We start from the raw sequence: 23,312 nt of genomic DNA, 5'->3' as shown, positions 1-23,312 counted from the left end.
GCTTCCGGGTTCCTAGACAGCTGCCTTCTCGCTGTGTCCTCACATGGTCGGATGGGCAGGGCTGTTCTCTGGGGTCGCTTTTATACAAGGACACCTATTCCTTTCATGAGGATGCCATCCCCGTGCTGTAATCACCCTCCCCCCAAACCTCAGCTCTAAGTACCTTCACACTGGGGGATAGATGTCAACATAGGAATGCAGGGGAAGGCAACAAACATTTATCCTAGAGCAGACCCGGGTATTACTGTCCCTATTTCATGGTTGAGGCATCTGTAGAGCTGAAAGTTTAAGTAACGTGTCCAACTTCATAAAGCTAAGGAGTGTAGTGCGGTTCTGCCTGCCCCAAATCTCAAAGCTTTTCTACTCTAACAGATAGATCAATGGAATTTTTCATGTTTCAGTTTTAACTGGTTGTCTTGACTGAAGGTCCATCTTCTCTACAATGCCAGAGTAACTCCCTAAGATGGGGAAAAAACATTCAAAGCAACAAACTATAAATGAGAATTGGGGGCCTAATTGAAGTGTTCTTTATGCTTATTCGGGTGACTTGCTTGCATATGTAGACACAGTGATTGTTTTATTTGCCCTCTAAAACTCTTCTGTGTTATTCCCATTTCACAGAAAAATAGAAACAGAGAAGATCAAGTTTTCCCCCCTCAAGCCAAGGAAGGCTGTTGGCATCGCTGCTCTTGGCTTTTCTTTGTATTTTTCCCAATAAGACTATAGTCACCATTAGGATAGGGACTTAGTCACATCATCACTCATAAAAACTTACGGCTGTCACTGACCTTACAGATAATCTTCTGCAATGGAAAGTGACTTTTTCATTTTTGGACCACACACTACTCTGTCTCTGATGAAAGCTGTAGACCCTCCTCCAAGAAGAATGCACACACGTACCCACAAAACTTGGCACTTACTTCCAGTGGCATCATGGACCTCCACCCACAGACCTGCTGGGGGCCCGTGAAACGCTGGGCCAAGAATCCCTGACCTAATGAATTGTAAAAGTTTCATTTTACGGAACTTGAGTATAGGAATGCTGACTTTCTCAAGATCATCCAACTAAGCCTTCTTGTACGTTATTCATCTCCCTGAATGAATGGAGCTGTCTGGAACAAGTGCTCTGGCTATCGATTAGGACATTTGAGCATACTTCTGGGAAAGTATATATGCTGGAAAGTATTATATGTAGAGTGGGTTTCTTTAATTTGAAAACAATTTATGAATAATATTTCTTTTTTAAAAGATTTTATTTATATATTTGAAAGAGAGAAACAGTAAGAGAAGGAATAAAGCAGGGGGAGCGGGAGAGAGAGAACCAGGATTTCTGCTGAGCGGGGAGCTCGATGCGGGGCTCGATCCAGGGACCCCAGGATCATGACCTGAGGCGAAGGCAGGCGCTTAATGACTGAGCCACCCAGGCGCCCCTATGGATAATATTTCTAAATAAAAGGAGATTAGGTCAGATTACTTCATGGAGAGAGAAAATGAAAAGAAAAGAAAGATAAGTGGATAGGCAGAATGAAAACAATTCATTGTTAGGAACTGGAAATCCAACTTTGCCAAGTCAAGAAAAAAAAAAAACCCTGTTGATTTTGCAAATAGAACGTTATCTGCCATCAATTTTGAGATTCTTCTATTTGGCATATAGGATCTTGGCAAGATTTCTTTAAACAAATCTTAATTATGATACTAAGTTATTATGTAGGATTTCTTCATCCTTACCAGTTTCATTTAGCAATTCAAAGCCCTCAAAGGATTTTTCTCATGAAATATGTAAAAGATAAGAGCGAATTTGATTCCTTAAAGAGGATTTTGTGTTTCATTATTATTACTACCATTTTTTGAGAGGATGGGGCACATCGAAGGGAGACACAGACCTGATGCTTTCCAGAAAACAGGATCGCTCAGATTTGGGTTTGAATCCTCGCAGGGTTACAAAAGACAACTCTTCGCTTCTCTCATCACATTTTCTCATGAGGAAGACAGCCTTATAAGGTTTCATGTAGCACTAGATGGATAGATGACAGATGGATAGAGGCTAGGTAGGTAGAAAGAAACAAATAATATATATTAATATTCGACTAGTGCTCAGTAAATGTGACCTGTGTTTGCTGGTTTGGGGCTGGCTAGAGGACATGGTAAGGAAGGAGCTATCAGGAAAGCCCTCTCCAGGTCGTATCCCCAAGAATCAATGAATATGTGCTTAGTTATCATATTAGACAGTTTGGTCTAGTCTCCACTATGCTTCAAATCTGTTTTAGCAGCCTGCCTTGAAAGTGATGGCAGAATTATGGATATGAAGTCTCTCTGCTGAAAAGAAAATCAACCTCCTTATTTCTAACAGTCTTTTTTCATTTTCCCTACTGGTTTTAAATCAAGATAAAAAATACAGGATAGTTTGGTATCTAATGTAGCAAGGTCTTTATCTTAAAAAATTATATATCTAATACTCAGTTAATCATGTATTATAAATAGTTTTCTTTTGCCTTGTGGAATTATCACTTTATTTTTCATATTACATAACTATGGTAGTAACCAAAACCCTCTCAACCATATATATAAATACTGTACTAATAATATAAAGAAAGTATGTACCCATTTTTCACAAAATAATTTTTAATCATTTTATTCTAAATTTGTGATTGTATTCATTTTAATTATGAGAAGCTGATACATGCAAAATAATATAATTTATACAGAAGTTGTAAATCATTATAATGCATGTTGTAAGCTTATCACTGAGCTTCACATCTAGAACATTTCCAATGCCACTGACACTTTCTCCTGACCCTTCTCTAATCCCATCCCCTTGCTTCTTCATCAATATAATTAATTAGTATCCTGAATAATTTTTTTGTTTTTTTTTAGTATAGGCTCCGTGCTCAGTCAGTGTGGAGCCCAACATAGGGCTTGAACTCATGACCCTGAGATCAAGACCTGAACTGAGATCAAGAGTTGGGTGCTTAACCAACTGAACCACCCAGGTGCCCCATAATTCATTTATTTTTAAATAAAATTCTAAATAAGAAAATATGAATTAGGTGATAGTTTTTCTAGGACCCTGTGATCAGAGCATTCCAAAGATTCTCTCCAGACTCAGTTGAAGGTGTCAATGAGAGACCACAGTTCCATGAGAGTGCAAGAAGTTTGTCTTTCCGAACACACAGGATCAAAGGGGTCCCTCTGCCATGTAAGGCTGGGAACTTTGGAGAAGTTTTGCAGACCAAGAATTCTCTACAAACAAAAGAATTTTCATCAAAATCAAATAAAAATGTAATGAAGCCTATCAAATATGTATGTTGAATCTATCTATTCTGCCCATTGATTTTCTCACTGACCAGGCAGATACAAGAGATCTTCATTTGCAGCCTTCATCTGGCTGGGTGGGAATGGCAGACAGGAATGATTTGATTCCAGACTATTCCAAGTTCTTAGTCAAGGTGAATCTATCTCAATTGCTTTCAAGTCTTCTAGGGAAGTTCTTGACCTTTTTTTTTTTTTTTTAAAGATTTTATTTATTTATTTGAGAGGGAGAGAAGAAAGAGAGCGCATGAGAAGGGGAGGGTCAGAGGGAGAAGCAGACTTCCTGGCAAGCAGGAACCCCAATATGGGATTTGATCCCAGGACTCCAGGATCATGACCTGGGCTGAAGGCAGTCACTTAACCAACTGAGCCACCCAGGAACTCCAAGTTCTTGACCTTTATGATCCCAGAGGTCCTTAGCAGTAATACAAGAAAGTACCACTGGAGATGAGACATGAGCATGTTGGAATGATGTAGAGGCTGTATAAGTAGATTTTCATTCATCTGTGAATGAGGTTAAAGAGGAATAATGTACATACTTTGTGAATATTACTAGTTCTTTTCACTAGAGTGTTGTCTATTAAGCAGTGTTCATCAACAGTTTTTTAAGAATGTAATTTTTAAAAAACTTTAGAAACATTCACTTATTTTTAAGTTTAATTTCCTAATTATAAATCATTTTCATGTATGCAACTGTTAAACAAGTTTGTAATGTTTTCTTAGCCTAGTGGTAGTCAGCAGGTATGCTCAAACATATTTTCAAAACTGAATTTCTTTTTTTTTTTTTTTAAAGATTTTAGTTATTATTTGACAGAGAGAAATGCAGCGAGAGAGGAAACACGAGCAGGGGGAGTTGGAGAGGGAAGCAGACTCTCTGCCAAGCAGGGAAGCCCAACTCGATGCGGGGCTAGCCCAGGACGGGGCTTGATCCCAGGACCCCGGGATCATGTCCCAAGCCATAGGCAGACACTTAACTACTGAGCCACCCAGGCACCCCAAAACTGAATTTCTTTTAAAATATTCTACGGGCTCCTGGGTGGCTCAGTGGGTTAAAGCCTGTGCCTTCGGCTCAGGTCATGATCTCAGGGTCCTGGGATGGAGCCCCGCATTGGGCTCTCTGCTCAGCAGGGAGCCTGCTTCTTTCTCTCTCTCTGCCTACCTCTCTGCCTACTTGTGATCTCTGTCGGTCAAATAAGTAAATAAAGTCTTTAAAAATAAATAAATAAATAAAATATTCTAGAATTTATACTGGCCTTTCTTCCAGTTAGTCTAAATTAGTGAAATCTGACCTTGCATTTGAGATTAGTACCAATGGACTAAGTCAAAATGTGAGAGTTTATTTTCCATTTTAATAACTCCCTGCATCACATACAGTTCCTTTGTTGGAATAAAAATCTTGGTAAAAGTACACATCGGCCACTATAAATAGCACCCATGAGCCTGTACATTCAGGAGAGTCTCCGGAGAGTGTATTTTAAACTGCACGTTGTTTAGAATAGGAAATTCTTCCAATATTCATATTTTCCACTGTGGGTGACATGGACAATCCTGTATCACATCTTCACAAGCTTCCATTTTCCTATACCATTTAGGAAGCCAACTGATAAGTTTCCAGAAGATTGCTCAATATGTGCTATTTATTTGCCTAAGGTTAACCTGCATTTTATTGTCCAGTGCGAACGTTGCATACTTAGGGGCTCTCCAGATGAAAGCTAGGTAACTCCTAGAGCTGGCACCAGCAACAAGATAATGAAAGGGTCCTTTCTTTCTGGAGTTCATAGCTCTGCTGTGCCTACTTAGAAAAACAGCAGGCAACCCATTTTTGATTCCCACAGAAAACCTTGCACTATTGGCAGGTCTTTCTGGGGAACTCAAGAGAGCAATGTGGAAAATAAGTGGGCAGGAAGTGAACAGACAGACGAGCAGGATGAGGTGATGGGGTATCGTGCTGGTTCAAAGACAAGCAGCCTCGGCAGGTGTAATGGCACAGCCATCTTCCCCAAGTCACTGTTGGCAATGCTACTAGTTGTATACCTCTGCCCACTCCTTCCTTGAACAGTCCTTCTGTTTCTCTCACCAAGTCTTGTGTAAATCTTGATTTTGTGTGTGTGTGTGTGTGTGTGTGTGGCCCTTTTGGGGGATCTAATATCCCCTTGCCATTTCTCCTCTCTCTCTTTTTTTTAAACGAATTTATTTATTTATGTAAAAGAGATTACAAGTAGGCAGAGAGGTGGGGGGTGGGGCGGGGAAGCAGGCTCCCTGCAGAGCAGAGAGCCTGATGAGGGGCGGGATCCCAGGACCCTGGGATCATGACCTGAGCTGAAGGCAGAGGCTTTAACCCACTGAGCCACCCAGGCACCCCTGTCCTCTCTTGACGAAGAAGAAGATGAGAAGCTACTGTTGAAGGGCCTTGGACAAAAACTGTGGTCTAGAAAGAGTTGATACCTGATGCCCTTCCTTTCTGCTCTTCCCCTTTTAAAAGGCCATAACTCTTCCTACCCAACCATGAAAGCCAAATATCCCAAATATGTGTCTGCTTTCCGAGCCAGCATCCTCAGAGTATATCCTGGCTGCTAGGAGAGTCTCAGGACCACAAAAGCTCCAGGGCTGACAAACCAAACAGAATGAAGTTCTGTAAAACTCAGGGCTGAGGCAGGACGGAAATTCCTAATGCTCTCATATCTAAGTGCCTCGCATCCCAGGAACCTGCCTATAAATTCTCTCTCATTGTGGGATTTGTCAGAGCTGTGGAAGAGCTGAATTGGGGAGGCATAGCCTGTAGGAAGAAGCTGGTTTTCCCTGAGAACGCCTCCTGAGTGCAATTACTGCTAGGAGGCATATTCTTGTCTCCCATTGGGTTCTATGGTCAGAAATTGAGACTCTCTGTTCTACATTCTTGGAAAAGAGTTTGCAAATGCAGATCACTAGACCTGGACTTGATGGGTAACGTGTCGAAGAGCATGCAGTCGGTGCCTGGACCAGATCTGGAAACTGTCATTTATTCCAACTCCGGTACTTGTTCCTCTGCATTTGGCTGTGCCCAACCCATACAAGTGCCTCTGACTGCACAAAATTACCTTTTAGATCAAGGGTAAAAGAAGACACTGGATAAAACTAGCAGATCTGGACTTCCTCACCTGTCAAACAGAACTAGCACTTCTCAGGGTGGCTGAGAAAATCAAATGAGATAGGAACAGATGCCATAAAAAACATATAGGGTGGTTCACATGACATGTTTCTTATGTAGAGGAGCCTGTATGATTCATTAAATCGGATTCACTTCTATTTCACTCTCTGTTGAGTTGCAAGTTTCATTCTGATCATATCCTGGGTTCCAAAGGAATTTTCATACTTCATGCTTGGCTATCTTCTGTAATATCACTGGCCCTCAGGCATTCTAGGCTTCCAAAAATCAGACACCGAGAAAATGCTGTAAAATGTTACGTGTCACTTTCCCTAGATCCCATCGCTCTGGAGAGGGCTCAACTGCAGATTGGAAAAAGCCAAGCCATTTTATCTGCCCTTTCCTTTAGTCATCAATTAAGGAGAAAATTCAGAAGATTTAAAATGATGGCTTTATCCCAATCAAAATTAAACCGTGCTGTCTGTGGGTTATTTCCTTTTCTGGTTTTGCATCTAACTTAGCAAAGGTCTTCAGGCTCAGCGGGATTCTATGCTCTTCCACACCACTGTCTTTTCCCTCCTGAACCTCTTGTAACTGGTGAACTCTTACTCAGCCAGAAGGCCCAGCTCGGCTGCCATCCTCTGGAAAACATCTTCCCAGAGGTCCCCTGTCAAAGTGACTGATTTCCCACTTTGAGTTGCCCATGGCTCTTTAAACGTATATTGATTATGGTCTTATGTTATTATTAACATCGGTTATATCAATTATTACTATTTTTATTTTGACTATTTCATATGCTTATTTGTTCATAGGTCTGTTTCACCCCACCAAATTAAGAGCAACTCTGCATTAAAAACTACATCTTACTTTTATTTCCCCAAAGACCAGTATGCAGTATGAATCAAGGAAGAAGCTAATGGCTACTTCAGTTCACATCTGTGTGCCAAGGCAGAATCTTGTTCACGTTGCCAAGATATTTATAGGCGGCAGAAATGTTAGTGATCTTTGTGATGTTCCCCAAATACTGACACCATCCATGTCTTCCTTGGGATTCTATCACTCCCTTGCTGTGCCACTGGAATTTTGACTCCCTATCTTTTCTCTAGAGATATGAAGAAACTCATCTCATGGGTTTCTCTGATTACTAAGGATTATTGAACCACTACCTCGTAAACTTTTGACCGTTATGCTTATTCAGTTGCATCATGGAGGCAAATGATATTAATGTGGTAAGAATTAATTCCCTTTAGTGGGCTTATTTGCTCTGACGCTCAAACCCTTTATTATTATTTGTAATTAACATTTGCATTATCAGGACAGATAATTATCAAATTATAGGTTTCATACCAAACCCTAAGCAGTCCAACAGTGAACAAGCTATATTACCCCCCAATTTTTTAATTTCTAGCTTCTTTTTTTTTTTTTAAGATTTTATTTATTTATTTGATAGAGATGACAAGTAGGCAGAGAGGCAGGCAGAGAGACAGGAGGAAGCAGGCTCTCCACGGAGCAGAGAGCCCGATGCGGGGCTCGATCCCAGGACCCTGGGATCCCGACCCGAGCCGAAGGCAGAGGCTTTAACTCACTGAGCCACCCAGGCGCCCCTAATTTCTAGCTTCTAATGGAAGACCAAGTCTGTTGTCTGAGTAACCTTCGGTTAATCCCAGGAGGATGGGCCAAAGTAGATGAGGAGTAGGACCAACCTCAGGCTAGCATTCATCTGAACACTCTTCAGAAAGAGTATTCAGGAATACTCTTTCTGAAGTAAAGAGTATTTAACATGCAAATTAAATCTCAAGATTGGACTCTAAATAGCAGATTTTCTAGTATTAGAATGTAGTAATGAACCAAGAAACGAAAGATTAAAGAAATACATGAGAGTTCATTTATCCAAGCAAGATATGGGAGGTTAATTTTATTTTCAGTGAAGTAGGATTTTTTTTATTTTAATAAATACATATACCTCAAAAAAGTATGATTTAGAAGAAAGGGGAGAGGGGTTATAAATAACTATTAGTCAGAACTCTAGATTAGGATTCAGATTAATTCAGTTCACATTGACTGTGATACAACACATTCTACAAGAGGCACTGAGTTTCTTTATTATAAAAGGATGCCCTTTGGTTAATTTGTTAGCATAAAATTTACATTTAGGATAAAGTTAGTGCGTTGAAATAGCCTAGGACAGGTAATACCCAAAGTACCATAGCACACCCTCACAACTGTATCTTTTCATTTTTAATTTCATTTTTAATTCTTAGATCCACTGAAAAAGGTTAGAAGGAAAGATAATTTGAAGTTATCCTAGAAAACCTCTGAATTCTGAAATACCTAGGAGAATCTTAAATTACATCAGCACTCTCTACTCTGCAACATAGTTTAGAAAGCTGGATGTGTATTTCAGATCATTGGCTCTCGAATTTAAAATGTCTGTCTGCTATTTTTTGTGTAAGTGTTATCTATTTTCTTTTCTTTGTTGTCTTCATGAGGTCTTAAAATTAAAAAGCTTCCCAGATGGATTTTGGCTTTTAAATGAGAAAAATGAATATGCTTTTTTTATTAAATGTTTACACTGAAAAAACCTGCCTGGTTCTATTCTATAATTAATGAAAAAAAAAAAAGAGCTCCATTTGCTTTTCCTGCCTAGATCCTAATGATAGCTTGATTTCATTGCTCAATAACTTCAAAGTAAAATAGCATCTTAAAGCTGAAAAGCTTTTCTCCTAGTCTATTTCTAATCTCCTCTCTCAAGCTGCCACCATAAAGTCATGCAAGAATTCTACAAAAGACAATTTCTAATAATAAATTCAACACATAAGTGTTGAATTACATTAGGTCTCCCAGATGTAATCAAGTGTAAGCTAACTGTAATCTACTATCTTAGTCATTTGGGGCTGCTATAAGAGAATAACATAGACCGGATAGCTTAAACAACAGACATTTATTTCTTGCAATTCTGAAGGCTGAGAAATCCAAGATCAAGGTGCCGGCAGATCCATTATCTAGCAAGGGCCCACTTCCTAATTTGTAGTTGGCCGTTTTCTTGTTGTATCCTCATTTGGTGGAGAAAAAAAGCAAGCTGCCTTGTGTCTTTTCTTAAAAGGGCACTAATCCCACTTGTGAGGACCTCACTTTCATGACCTCTAATTACCTCCCAGAGTTCCCACCTCCTTATACCATCACTGGGGGGGGGTTAGAATTTCAACATATGAATTTTTCAAGGACAAGAATATTCAGTCTAAATCATCTGTGTGTTAGCAAGTCTGAACCAAGAATGGGCCAGTGGAAGAGGTTTGCATGAATACCAAGTCCAAGCCCAGGGTTGGTGGTGGCATCTGGGACTATCCAGATGAAATAGACGGAATCTCAGGGTTCGTTCAGTCTTGTGACATGAGAAGTATTCTCTCCCCTGAGGGAGATATTTCCTCACGTCTTCCCTTGGCTTGGGTAGAATATTCCTCATGACAATTTTGCCTCCCTGTGCTCTGACTTCACCCTCATGAAGCATTCTCTGGGGACTGTGAGACTTTCTTATATTATGGCTTTGGGGAATGGTGAGAGTATGAAAGCTCTCCAGGCACTAAAGAGGGAGGTCATTCATTCCCTTAACTAATTGGCATTAATTAGCATTCTGATGTACACATCAGTGCCTTGTGAGTCTGGAAGCCAATAGGTCTCCCTGAGACCTATCCACTTCAAGAACTCCCAAAATCCATTTGGCGGTGCAGCAGAGCTTCTAGATCCTGTACTATACTGAATGCTCCAAAAAAGGCCAGTCAGGGGAAGCCTCTAGGAGGACCAGCCAACAGGCCTTATTGTGGCAGCATCTCTACTCTATTGTTGTCACTCTTCAACCTGGGAGAGCAAATGACAAGTATTTGTCAAGTGTCTACATGTCTAACACTGTTCTAGGCTTTTTCAGGTGCAAGTGAGGTTTTAGGAAAAATCTCTAACAGCGAAAAGTTATAATTTATTTATTTATTAAGTCCAAAATAGGACAGTACCTAACCAAGTATCATTTTTATAATATAATAGTAATCTCTACACCCCAAGTATCCGAAATAATGGACTCTTTTTCTAGCAATAGAACAAATACATGTTTTAATCCAATCCTGTCCTCCCCACCCCCAGAAAAAAATCTGGATTTGATTCTAGCTATAAAAGCCATGTGTAAATTTAATATCTAGATGCAGAAAGTGGACACCAGCAAATAAATTTATGGTCGTGGAACTATTTAGATACTTTGAACAAGAGTGATATACACTGAGAAACCTGTGACTTATGAATGAACATGCTTCCTTTGAAGATCTGACCTTTTTTCTTACACTCGAATTATATCTTTAGAGTTAGAATACTAGTTTCTTAATTTCCTTCCCATCAGTTCTATCTATGGATGATAAAGTGCACATTCCTTTTTTTTTTTTTTTCTTTTTTAGGGGTGGGTGGATGGAAGGAGAGGGAGAGAGAATCTTAAGCAAGCCCCACATCCAGCAGTCTCACAACCCTGGGATCATGACCTGAGCCAAAATTAAGAGTTGGTTATTTACCTGACTGAGCCACCCATGCACCCCACAAATTCTACATTCTAAAGCATTTCACTATGGCCTGGATTCAGCTTCCTTTGGGTAGAAATCATATCCTTCCTGTACATACTTCTTTCCTAGAATTATATAAGATATATATAATTATTTTCACTGAGACCAGAACCAGGGTTTTATAGATATGCACTAGCAAGCATACGGTCAAATAGCTGTTGTTAGAACCCTACTGTTTCCAAGCACTATTTTATTATTTTTTAAGATATATTTCAAGCTGGAGGGCAAAGGAGGAGTTGGAGGCATGATCCTTTTTAGGTAGAAACTTTTCTCTCCAGGGAAAGAAAATAGTCTGGCTGGTTAAAAATCCAAAACTTTACAAAGAGCTTAAAGAGTAGACCTAGGGGGCACCTGGGTGGCTCAGTGGGTTAAAGCCTCTGCCTTCGGCTCAGGTCATGATCCCAGAGTTCTGGGATCGAGCCCCCAGTTGGGCTCTCTGCTTGGCAGGGAGCCTGCTTCCCTTCCTCTCTCTCTCTGCCTACTTGTGATCTGTCTGTCAAATAAATAAATAAATAATCTTTACAAAAAAGAAAAAGATTTTCATGATCTTAGGGTCCTGGGATCGAGTCCCGCATGGGGCTCTCTGCTCAGCAGGGAGCCTGCTTCCTCCTCTCTCTCTCTCTCTCTCTCTGCCTGCCTCTCTGCCTACTTGTGATGTCTCTCTGTCAAATAAATTAAAAAAAATAAAAAATCTTAAAAAAAAAAGAGTAGACCTAAATAATTGCTGCAAATGGGTTTAAACAGAAATGGGGAGCCTCACAGCAAGTTAGCTGGAGGGGCTGACTCACACGTGACAACATAACTATTTCTCAAATGCACGCATATAAGGATAGGCTCAAATATTCTTATCTTTCCTCCTGAGATGGCAAAGTATGAAGAAGTAGTCTCATGTGCGGAAACTTCATGCAGGTTCGGGCTGGACACTGGTTCTTCAAGAATCACTAGAATTCAGAGACGTAAAGGGGATTTTAAAAGGCTAAGCAAAAGAAAAAGGAACAGCTTTGTTGGGTCAAAACCAGAAAGCTTCAGGAAATAACAGGCAAATGGTGGCAAATGCTAATAATCTTTTCACCGAACAAAAGTCCCCTTTATGATAAATGTTAGGATGCAGTGCACTGATTGAAGACGTGTGTTAGGTTGACAGTGGGATACAACTAGAGGTCAGGATATGCCTAAGGGGAAGAGCCAGCAGTGGAATGCTGGGCCTCAAGGATTGGCCTTGAGAAGAAGAGAATGCCCTCCTTTTCACGGAGTGGTAGCGTCATGGTGAGGGAACCAGCATTTCCCCACGAGAAATAACAGAAGCATCAAGACAGAGTGAAAGGATGTCTCATTCCTGCACTCCCATCCCGATTCATCCTAGAACCAAATACACATGATGGTGGCATTGATGGTGATCCCCTTGGAATGCGGCAAGTGGCCCAAAGGAGTAGCTTGCAAGAAAGTGGATTGAACACAGATTCAGGAGAAGCACTGCCTCCAGGAGGGAAGAGAGAGAATGCTATTCTAAAAGAGCACAGGGGCACTAAGATACTTTGAAATTTTTATTTCTCAGCCAGATGGTGAGCACATAGATGTTCATTATGATTTTTCCATATTCCTTTTTGTTTGTCTAAAAGATTTCAGAATGGGGCGCCTGGGTGGCTCAGTTGGTAAAGTGATTGCCTTTGGCTCAGGTCATGATCTCAGGGTCCTAGGATCAAGTCCACCCCTCCCCCTGTTTGTGTTCTCACTCTCTCTCTTGCTCTCTCTCGAATAAATAAAATCCTTAAAAAATAAAATAAAAATAAAAACAAAAACAAAAGAGCAAAATGTAAGTTTAAAAAGGTGCAGAATGCAGAAGGGGGGTGGGGTTATGGACATTGGGGAGGGTATGTGCTTTGGTGAGTGCTGTGAAGTGTGTAAACCTGGCGATTCACAGACCTGTACCCCTGGGGATAAAAATATATGTTTATAAAAAATAAAAAATTAAAAAAAAAAGGTGCAGAACACTGATAGCTGTTATCCATGTATCTTCAATCAGAATCTGCCAATGATTATCAATAGAATCACATTACTAGTAATATACTTCTTAATGCTCCTGCTCATGCAGGATGACCACCCCACTACCAATTTAAAAAAAGAAAAAAAGAAAAGGTCCTCTCTGATTGTTTCTGGAAGTCTGTCTCACACAAGATCATGTGCCACATGCAGCCTCCCATGGCTCCTTGCTGCTAGGCCCCTATCCCCGTGAGGCCCTGGCCCCTGCTCTGCCACCAGGTTATTTCAGAGGTGCCTCCACTGCCTCAGCCCCGTTGCCCACCCTGAGACCCTGGGCCTCTGTGTCAAAGGCACCATCCGGTATCCTTGTGCCTCTAGACTTTCAAGCTACCAAAGTGGCCCCACATTCCCTTCAGCCCTCTAGAATTTCAGAACCATGTTGTGTTCAGAACCATGTTGTGCTCTGGACAGATATAGGACTGGTAACTCTGTCCTCTGCTCTGCTACTCTTTGTCATTCAGGCACCAAAGGTTGGCCTAGACTCAGCAAACACGTTGTGGAAACAGCTTCAGCTTCTCTGCACTCTGCTTTTCCTCAGGGCACAGATATGTGGCAGTTGGGGCTGTGGGCTGAGGGGCCAATTCCAAGGCATGTGAGAGCCAACAACTATCCAGACCCCTATGCAAATTGCCCCCCACCCTCGACCCATGTCATTACTCAGTCACACCCAGATGCATCTCAATTCCAGTCAATTCCATTGCTGGGCACAATAAAACTTGAGGCCAGGCCACCATTCCCATCACTCATCCTTCTTCCATTTTGACTCAATTACAAACAAAATAAATCCACTTAGTCAAAGTAATGATTTGCTCATTATGAAGCCACGTGCACTAAATCTTTTATGCAGCACATATAGAAGGCCTGCTCTCTGCCAGGCACTGTGCTAACTGGAACAATGGGAGGGTCAGAAAGATGGCTGGGACACAGTACCCCTGCTCTAGGAGCTCACAGCCTAGCAAGTGGAGCAAGAAATACATCAGTACACTGTTAGTTCAACCTAGAACCTTGAACTCAGTGTTGCCTCAAATCAATAGACTTCCTAGCTTTTGAAATTCAGGGAGGTGCCCTTTGAAAGATCTTTTCCTCCCTTTTTGAAATCAGGTTTTGTGTTCCTCAGTTCCCGAGACCTTTGACCAAAAAAATACAAAACAATATCCTGAAAGAGTTGAAAGATGGGCCTCTGAAAACAGTCTGGAGCTTTCTCTGTGAGGGGCAAATAACAACAACAAAACTAGCTTCACAGTAAATGCTGGAAGTAGACTGATGAAGTGACAGATCTAGAGAGGAAGGAGAGGAAAAAAAAAAAAAGCCCTGGATTTAGCACAGAAATGAATGAGTGATCTCTGTAAGAGATGCTGTTATCAATGCGAAAACGACATTAAGATGTGTTAACAGGAACATGGCAGGCAGCGCTGGGCCTTCATCCAGGCACATTCAGCCTTGGTCAGACCTTTATTATGTCCAATTTTGGTTTCCTGCTTGAAGAGTTGTTGTATTTCAGGCTGATATTAAAAGAATGGAAAATAGGCACTGGCATCTAGCCTAGAAAAGACGAGGCTACAGGATGATTTAATACCTGTGGCCCTGATAGAGATATTTCAGCAACAGGAAGTGTAGTTCAGTAACAGAATAAATTGAGCATAAGGGCGATTAAACACGGGGGGCCTTGATCTCGGGATGTCGTCTTTGAAGCACAAGTTCTTCAGCCCTGCTGCTTGCAGAGTACGGTTCACTTCCTATCTTGTATTACAATTTTTGTATGCGTATCTTGCCTTCCTTTGGGGCTGACCTTCTCATCTTTGGATTCCCTACAGCAGGTCCCTAGGTGACTGGCTCGTAGTATGTATTCAAATGGTATCACGTGAGGAGGGGTTAAGGGGGTACCTGTTGGGACAAACTACATAGCCACTATCGTAAGGGAGATAAGAGAGGGTAGTGCCCAAGACCTGTTACAGGCCTATGGACAGATCTCACAAAGAGTAGTTCAGAGAATTGTGTCAGCCAAGGCCACAAGGATACTAGTGAAGGACAGGTTGTTGCACAGAAAGAGTAGGGTCAGGGGTAAACGGTGACTTTTCCATAGCAATCCGTTTGTTCCTCCAGCCGCAGGCAACACATCACAGACCCCTACAGGAAGACCCAGCCGGAACTAGGAAGACATCAGCCAAGACACAGTGGGGCAGGAGAGGCAAGGAAAAGGCACTACTGGAAGGGAGAAAGCAGAAGAAAGAGAGAAGAGGCATCTGTAATTTCTGCAGTGGGACCTGGATAAAGGGAGGAGTATTTCATGGCAAGCTTTCTTAGGAGGATACATTAAAATGCACGATCACCAGGCAATACAAAGCAGTATCGTTCAAGGGCACAAGCTCAGTGTTATGGGGGCAGAGAGGCCTTGAGCTGTGGAGGGAAGACAAAAAGGGGCTCAAGGAAAGTAGGAAAGAGGGTCTGCCTGCAGAGAGGTAGTTAACCCCTTTCGTTCCATTCCTGTCCACCCCTTGATGAGTAGCTGTCTGGGTAAAATGTTGCAAATGCCCTCATTCTGAGGATATAGAGTCTATGAATTTCTCTGTAAGAAAATATTGTTCAGGAGGCTTTTTAAAAACTCCCTTTACATTATTGAACTGTTGCCTTTCAAGTGAGTAGATGTCTTTGGGGTTTGAGTTTCTGTAGGAAGTAAGTGTCTGTGTGTGTGTGTGTGTGTGTGTCTAAAGTGCATTAGGCCAGTACACAGGCGCTTCCCACATACCTCTCTTTTCCCTAGGGAATTGTTCCAAGGTAGAAGCTGTTCTCAAACAACCAGTTCAGACTGTAAAGTCTGGAACAGATCATGTGGTCCAGTCTTCTACCTCCATGAAGTTATTTTTTTTTAATCATATTTTATTAATAAAGGACCACCCTGTGGTGGGAGCTGTTCCTTCTATCTCACTGACCTCCTCCAAATCTTCTCAGCACAGGCTCTCTTTGATAAAAAATTAAATATAGTATCCAGAAATGAAGGATGCTATGAGTAATTTGAGACTGGCCCAGACTTCCATTTTCCCTAGTAAGAATCCTGAAATGTCCGACGTGTGATTCCCCACGCTCTTGCTGAAGGATAGATGACTGCCTCAGTTGTTTGCAGTACCAACGGATTAATCCAGTTTTCAGAAACTCCAGTTCTGGAAGCTGGATGCTGAGCACCCTGTCTGTGCTACAGGGTGAAAGCATGGATGCCTGCTGGTCTCTGCAGGAACATAACACTGTGCACAAATGAATCTTTGCTATGTCTCCCTAATTTCCCTCCTCTCTCCTCTCTAGCCCTATCTAGCCAGACACCAGAGGGCTACTTGGAAGTTGTGGATGCCAGCCCTGCTCTGAGCTCATGGTTCACTTCTCTCCCCGCCTCTCAAATGCATCCAGTCTCCCTTTCATGGGCCTTTGTGTTCTTCCTGTTTCCCCACTGGTGTCTGACCCAGGTCCAAAACTCACTTCTCGCTTCACTATCACCATGTCAGAACCCTACTAAGTAGCATGAGTTATGACACCTGCTCCTTTTACTACCGCAAACTGAAGACAGACAGCTACTTCCCAGATGCATTCCATTAATAACAAGGAGCCAGCAAAGAATGTGCATGATTTCCCTCTTCTTATCTTTACAGCTAGGAAAAGAGCTTGGTGAATAGCCTTTGTATAGCTTGCCATTAGCATGCATTTAGTATATGAATACCAGCATATCAGTGGAAGATTACTAAATTCTTGCTTGGAAGGTAAGGGTGTGTGTGTGTGTGTGTGTGTTGTAAGAAAGAGAGAGAGATAAGATTGGCCTGGAAGAATCACTTTTCTTCTAAGCTACTGTTTTATGAGCTTATTTCAAATATACCAAAACTCTACTTGCTACCTTAAAATTGGAGTGTATTGGGAAGGGGGGAAAATCAGGCATTGAAACGAATTCCCAAGGGCAAATGAGTCCCGTAATCAAATATATTAGTTTGCTATCACTGCTACAGCAACCAACCACAGACTTGGTGGCTTCAAACAGCACAAACGGATTACCCCCCCTAGAGGTTCAAAGTCCAACACAGGTCGCCCTGGGCTAAAAGCAAGGCCTGGGCAGGGCTGCATTCTTCTGGAGGCTCTACGGGAGAATCCACTTCCTTGCCTTTCCAGCTTCTAGAGGCTGGCCTCGACCTTGGCCCCCTTCCTCCATCTTCATCGGCAGCAACGTGCATTTCCCTGACCATTCCTCTGTAATCGCATCTCTCCCTGACCACAGCCAGACGGCTGTCTGACGTTAAAGACCAGGTGATTAGACTGGACACATCTGGAACATCCAGATCATCTCCATCTCAGTTCCTGTAACTTAATTACATCTTGGCCTAGTCCCTTTTTGCCACGTACCTATTCATAACTTCTGGAGATTAGCACATGGATGTCTTTGGGAGGAGTGTGATTCTGCCTGCCACAGCAAGTCGCTGAACTTTTTGAAAGGAAAAAAATTGAATGGGCAAACTTTGGTAGTAAGAGGAATAGCAATGCCTCGATACACGTGTCTGTCTCAGCTCTGGAACAAGCAACTCAGGCCAAGTCAGTATTCTACTGAGGCCTCTCGTGTGAGGGCAGACATAGCTCTGTTTTCAGGGGCTCATGCACTTTATGTAGTCAATATACGTTGAGACATACATATATATCAACATACGGCAAAGAGATCTTTAAATGTGTACATATCATGATACATGGGGATAATTAACTTAGAAATTTGCTAAACTGTATTTGCTCTAGAAACCATGACTTGATGAGAGCATAGTATTTAAGCAGGAAGACACCCCAAATCTTCTAGGGACTTGAAATGACAAAAGCATCAAATCTAACCGAATTAAACTTCTTTAAATCAAGCACAAGAGCTGCGGCTACAGGTCTGCTCCACGGGCACTGGGCGACCCGTTCACGCGCTCTGGGCTTCTGAGCCCTTGTTTGTGACAAGAAACATCTCCAAGCTGTTTTTCACTCTGTAAAGGGGCTCTCAGTGTGGGCAGCTGATTGCTTCTCCCGCTGGCTCTTTACCGGAAGAATCATCTTGTGTTGTGGAGATCCGAGTTGCTCTGCTTATTTGACAGCCCGCCCCATAAGTACCCGCGTTCCCCAGCACCAGTCTGATCATTGCAGCTTGGAGATGAAGAAGATCACTCAAACCCAGTCAGAGAGTCGTCTCCAGATCGAATCAACATCACCCCCTCCTCAGGGGTGAGGAGTTGGTTGCCTCCCAAACTGTTGCTGACCAGGCTGTCTTGCCTGGCGTGGCTGATGAGATCACCATACCAGCACGCTCTGGGTACAGACCAGGCCCGGCTGTTGCAACATGTTCCCAGGCAGGCTGTTGCTCTCAGTCTATCGAGGGCCGTGAGCACCAAATACCCTGTATGATCTGGCAGTTCACTGGCAGGGCGGTCTCTCTTCTCCCCTTTGCCCTGGGTTTGCATTTTTATATCCTGCATCCATCTTTCCCTGGATAAAAGGGATAAGAGGAGTTTCTCAGATTTGATTTCTCAGTGGGAAATGTTTACTTTGGAAAGCACCTACACCCATGTTAATTGAGAACAGAGCTCAGAATGAGGGCCTGAAAACTGCACCCCTGCGAACTTATTGGTGGGCTGATTTTTGCTGATCTCTCCTTGGTTGGATTGTGCCTGCAAGTGATCCCATGATCAACTATTTTCCAAAAGGCTGCGCACATGGATTGGTGTACTTTCCTTTGACTAGTTCTCTCCCTCGCTGTAATTATTTGTAATTAATTATATAAAGTCTTCATCATGAAAGCTACTGAGACTCCTGGCCCCTACTACCTAGTATTAATAGTCTGGAAATCTCCAAGCAATCTGTGCCCTTTGCAGTCTAAACAGGATGGGCCTCTATTAGAGAGATTACAGTAAAAAATAACAATCAGCTCTCTGATGATCCTTTGCGGAGGGAAAGGGTGGGGAGGAGTAGATTTGGCAGAGGACAAGCCCAGACTTTCGTCACAGGGACAGACCAAAGTGTTAACACAAAGGGAGAACACGGGAGCATCCTGCACCCTGCATTTCAGCCACAGAAAACATGGCACCTCCGGGGGCCCGGCCCACGTCCTGACCGCCGGGAGGGTCTCAGCACCTCCAATAACCCTCCAACCCTTCCAGCTGCGGACATGCTCGGGGGATCGGGATTACAGGGAAGACGCAGCCTGGCCGCCCTCTCCCAGTGAGTGCTCGCTTTACCTCTTCGCTTTAAACTTTTCTTTCTTTCTTTCTTGCTCTTTTTTTTTTTTTCTTTTTTAATAAGGGAATTGTTTTAAAAAAGAAGAAAGAAAGAAAAAAAGAAAGAAAAGGAAAGGAAAGGAAAAAATTTAATTGTGGGAGTGGGAGGGGAGAGGAGAAATCAGGAGGCCAAGGCAGGCAGGCAGTATGTAAATTTCAGACCTGTCTGAAACTTTCTGGTCTAAACTTTATAGTTGTTCTGATTGGTTTTCCTCTTTGCCATTTTTTATGGTGGTTTGTAGACCATTTGCAAGGGTTTATAATGCTTAGGTACGGGATTTCTCTACTGCAAATACTGGGCCACAAAGTATTGTGTTTCTAAAGATCTGCTGTTAATTTAGACCTGAGCCCTTTGCTCAGAATGATCCATTTGCAGGAGTCAGAGATTTTGGCTAAAGCACACATTGCCCAATCCTTAAAGTCAACAGCCCAAAGCCTTTAATATACTGACCATCTGACTGTGACCGAAGAAGATTGAGAGCACATGCAATTGATCAGGGAATTGTTCAGATAACAGGCTCCAAGGTTTAGGATCATGAAACCCTGGAATGTTAAAGCTACATGGTGCCTCTAGGATTGTTCGCTGCGATGTTCTCATTCTGTAGACAAGGAGATGAAGCCCAGAGGGGTAACTCAACTTACCCAAAGCCAGACAACTGTCGGTAACGAAGCGAATGTCTTTGTAGTCGCAGGCAAGAGCCCTTTTCATGTTGGTGTTTATGAGGTTTGGAAAACTGACTGGGTCTTGGGAAAAGGTACCGCACAAGAGTGAGAATACCAAATGGCCTTTCAGTAAATCTTTCCCATTTTTGAGAGTTTTGGCACCGATTCAGCATGACAATTGTTGTTCCAGTTGTTCTAGCATTTGTGCAACAGTTAATCAGATAAACAGAGGGACTCAGTGGGGTCCTAAAAATGGGACCTACCTCCACCACATTAGCAGATCTCTTGGATCACCCCTTTCTGTAAGTGTGATCACTCACTCAAGTATGAGCGCTGCAAGGGGTTTTAGAGGTTATCTGTGTAGGCCAATGGTTATCAAACTAGTTGTTTTGTTTTTTTTGTTTTGTTTTTCTTAGCAACTCTAATGTTACAAGGACTTCTGTTACATAAAGGAGATGTTCTGGTTGAATGGGTGGGTGTAGATCTAGAGCTCCTCACTCCTAGGACACTCCCAAATCATGCCCCTCCGCTCTACTCCCCATCCTTTCTCCACTTCCCCCGACTCTGCCCACTCCACTAAAACTTCCTTGAAATCCTAGATCTCCATGAACAGTTCAGAAACTCCTGCTCTTGTTTAATTCCTTTATTTCCGATAAGGAAAGTGATGCACACAGTAGGGAAAGGTTTGCCCAGTGTTGCACAGCTGGCCACCAACAGAGCTCGGAATGCTGGGAGAGAGCCCTGTCCGTGTGTCCACACATGCCCGAATGTCCTGTGTTTCTCTCTCAACCCCCAGCTTCTGACTTTCCCCACTCCATCCTGCCTGTGGTTCTGTCAGTTTACTTTCTCCATCTCTTTCCCCTCTTCACTCACTCCATCTCCTGAATTTTGAGCTCTTGCCTCTCACATGGACGATTATAATTGCCTCTCCTCCCATCCTGCCCTCAGTCTTGGTCCCCTTTCTGATTCCGTCCTCAGCCGCCTCCTCTGCCCACTTTGAGGATGGAACCCCTTCTCCTTAATGTGACATTCAAAGTTCTCCACAATCTGGGGCCCCTGGGTGGCTCCCATTGGTTAATTGTCTGCCTTCGGCTCAGGTCATGATCCCTGAGCCCTGGGATCGAGACCCGTGTGGGGCTCTCTGCTCAGCCGAGAGCCTGCTTCTCCCCTCTGCCTGCTGCTTTGCCTACTTGTGCTCTCTATCTCTCTGTCAAATTAACCTTAAAAACAAATGAAGTTCTCTACAGTCTGCCTCAGTATCCCTTTGCTGTTTTGACCTGCCCCTGCTGCAGCTGAGTCAGACTGCTCACTGTTCCCCAAATTCATGGTGGGCAGACCACCTCCATGCCTTGGCTCACTCTGGTCCCTACAAGGGAACACTCCGTGTGCCTCAGCCCCCTCATCTGGAATAAAGGCCTTAAACAAGATTAGGGGTTCCTTAACTAGTCCATGAAAATGTGGGATTCCAGAGAAGTTTTGGAGGGGTAGGGGGAGGTGGGGTAGAGAAGCGGTGGGAGTGAGGTGGGCATGAGGTCTACCTCACCTGCTTCTGCCTACTTCCGTCCTGTCCTTCAAAGCCCCAGTCAAACCTTCCTCCACAAACCTTCCTCAGTTCTGTTTTCTCTCTATGCAAGTAAGTTATGTCCAACCTTCTATGATTAGCTTTGGACTACAGTTAGGGGCGAGCGCGCCTGTCCTTCCCACAATACATAGCAGTTCACTTGTGGGCCGGAACTTTTTTGAATCTTTGAATCTTCAGTTTCCAGCACAGTGCTGGTGGGAAGAAAAAAAAAAAATCTTTAAATGTCCTATTATTGAGTAAACCAAACTCAGTTTATCCAAGTTCACACTTTTCATTTGATTCCTCTGAACACAGGAAGCTTCTGTACTTTTTGCTTTGGGAGAAGTATTAGGTTAAAGGCCTAAACAGGTGCCCAACAGAATGGTTTCTAAATTCCTTGACATTTGCATCAGATAATTTATCTGAGTTTCATTGCCTACAGAGCAAGATTGGCAGTATTTTTTTTTTTTTAATGAGCCACATTAAAATTCCTGAATGCCAAGCCCTGCACAGAGCCATGTTATCTTCAGGGCAGGTGTGAACGGCCTCTCAGTTCTTTAGACTTCAAGGTGCTGTGTAATCTATTCCAGGTGAGATACTGTCACTTGCAGTCTAATATTTTCATCGCTACTTTTCTCATCTCCCTGAAGCCCTCATGAAGTCTCCTTAAGGCAGAATTTCACATTTCTTGTAAATATTCATGCTTTAGTCCATTAAGAGTTATGTTTCTCATAAAGAAATACGCTTTTATAGATCCTGACGATAAAAAAGTTTTGTTCTTGTGTCACGTTTTGTAACAAATGTGGAAGAGCATATAAAGTTTAAAACCATGGAATCAAAAAAAAATGGGAAGTTATATAGGAAATGAGTCTCAGTTTATGCCGCTTCTCATGTGCCTCCCAGCCCATCAAAAATGGCTTTGCAGAGGCAGCTCTAGCTGGGGTCAGAGGAATGGGGTCAGGGGAGGTGCTCCTCTACCATCTGGAGGCTCATTTGCTCCTGGCATTCCCAGCTGAAATGGTGAGGATGCGTTTTTCCCAAGGAAAGGCAGCCTTGCTTCTCAGTATTTGTTTCAGATACATCTCCGGCTTAAAAAGGTGGTTGTGGGCTGGCCTGAGTTCCCAACTGCCATGTATAATGATGTTTGAAGTTCCAAAAACCAATTTGCAAATTAAGGTTTGGAAACAAGCTTTTCATAAATGTAGGACTGCTTGGATTCATTTCCAAGCCTAATTGAATTTTTAAGAGGAGCCTTTAAAACTCTGTAAACCTTACTCATTTCCATGCATTCATTCAACAAATATTCATTGAAGGCTTTCTCTGCCAGTTGCTGGTGCTGGACTAAGCACTAAGAACATAAAAAAGGACAAAACACAGGTTCTGGCTTCATGACGATCTAGTCTTTTAACCTCTCACCCAATGTGGGGCTGTAGGAATCTTTTCTCAGCCCTCCTGCCCTGCACGACTCACGCACTCCCCAGTCCGCTCCTGGCTGTGGCTGCCCGCAGAGCAGCTGACTGCCTCATCAGCCTTAGCTACGTTAGTGTTTTCCTCTTTCCTTTTTTCCTCTGACCGTCTGCAAGAAATACAAGTTTCTTTTAACTACTACTTAAAACAACTGAAGTACAATAAACTTAAGTTCATTTTGTGACTCGGTATCATATGTACATACAAACACATAAATGTATTGGAAACAAATAGTTGACAAAGCAGTGTGCACTCTTACTATGTACAGTCCCCTTGGATATTTT

At 42.6% G+C, this 23,312-nt stretch overlaps 1 protein-coding gene across 6 annotated transcripts in view; it reads left to right on the top strand.

Moving 5' to 3' along the window:
- The window catches only part of CALD1 (caldesmon 1), a 184,452-nt gene that overhangs the window by 93,383 nt on the left and 67,757 nt on the right, over positions 1-23,312 (top strand). The window contains exon 1 of one of the 6 annotated variants that reach the window (XM_059396377.1): positions 19,023-19,281. The exons of the other annotated variants lie outside the window; for them this stretch is intronic. Within the exon in view, the coding sequence (XP_059252360.1) occupies positions 19,229-19,281 (53 nt within the window). The 5' untranslated portion in view covers positions 19,023-19,228. Of the gene's footprint in view, positions 1-19,022; positions 19,282-23,312 lie in introns of those variants that run through there. 6 annotated transcript variants of the gene reach the window in all.

This window comes from Mustela nigripes, chromosome 4, assembly GCF_022355385.1.
Source record: "Mustela nigripes isolate SB6536 chromosome 4, MUSNIG.SB6536, whole genome shotgun sequence".
Classification (NCBI taxonomy): Eukaryota; Metazoa; Chordata; class Mammalia; order Carnivora; family Mustelidae; genus Mustela; species Mustela nigripes.
Note: the sequence above shows the minus strand (reverse complement) of the source record. Positions and strands in the feature narration are given on the sequence as shown.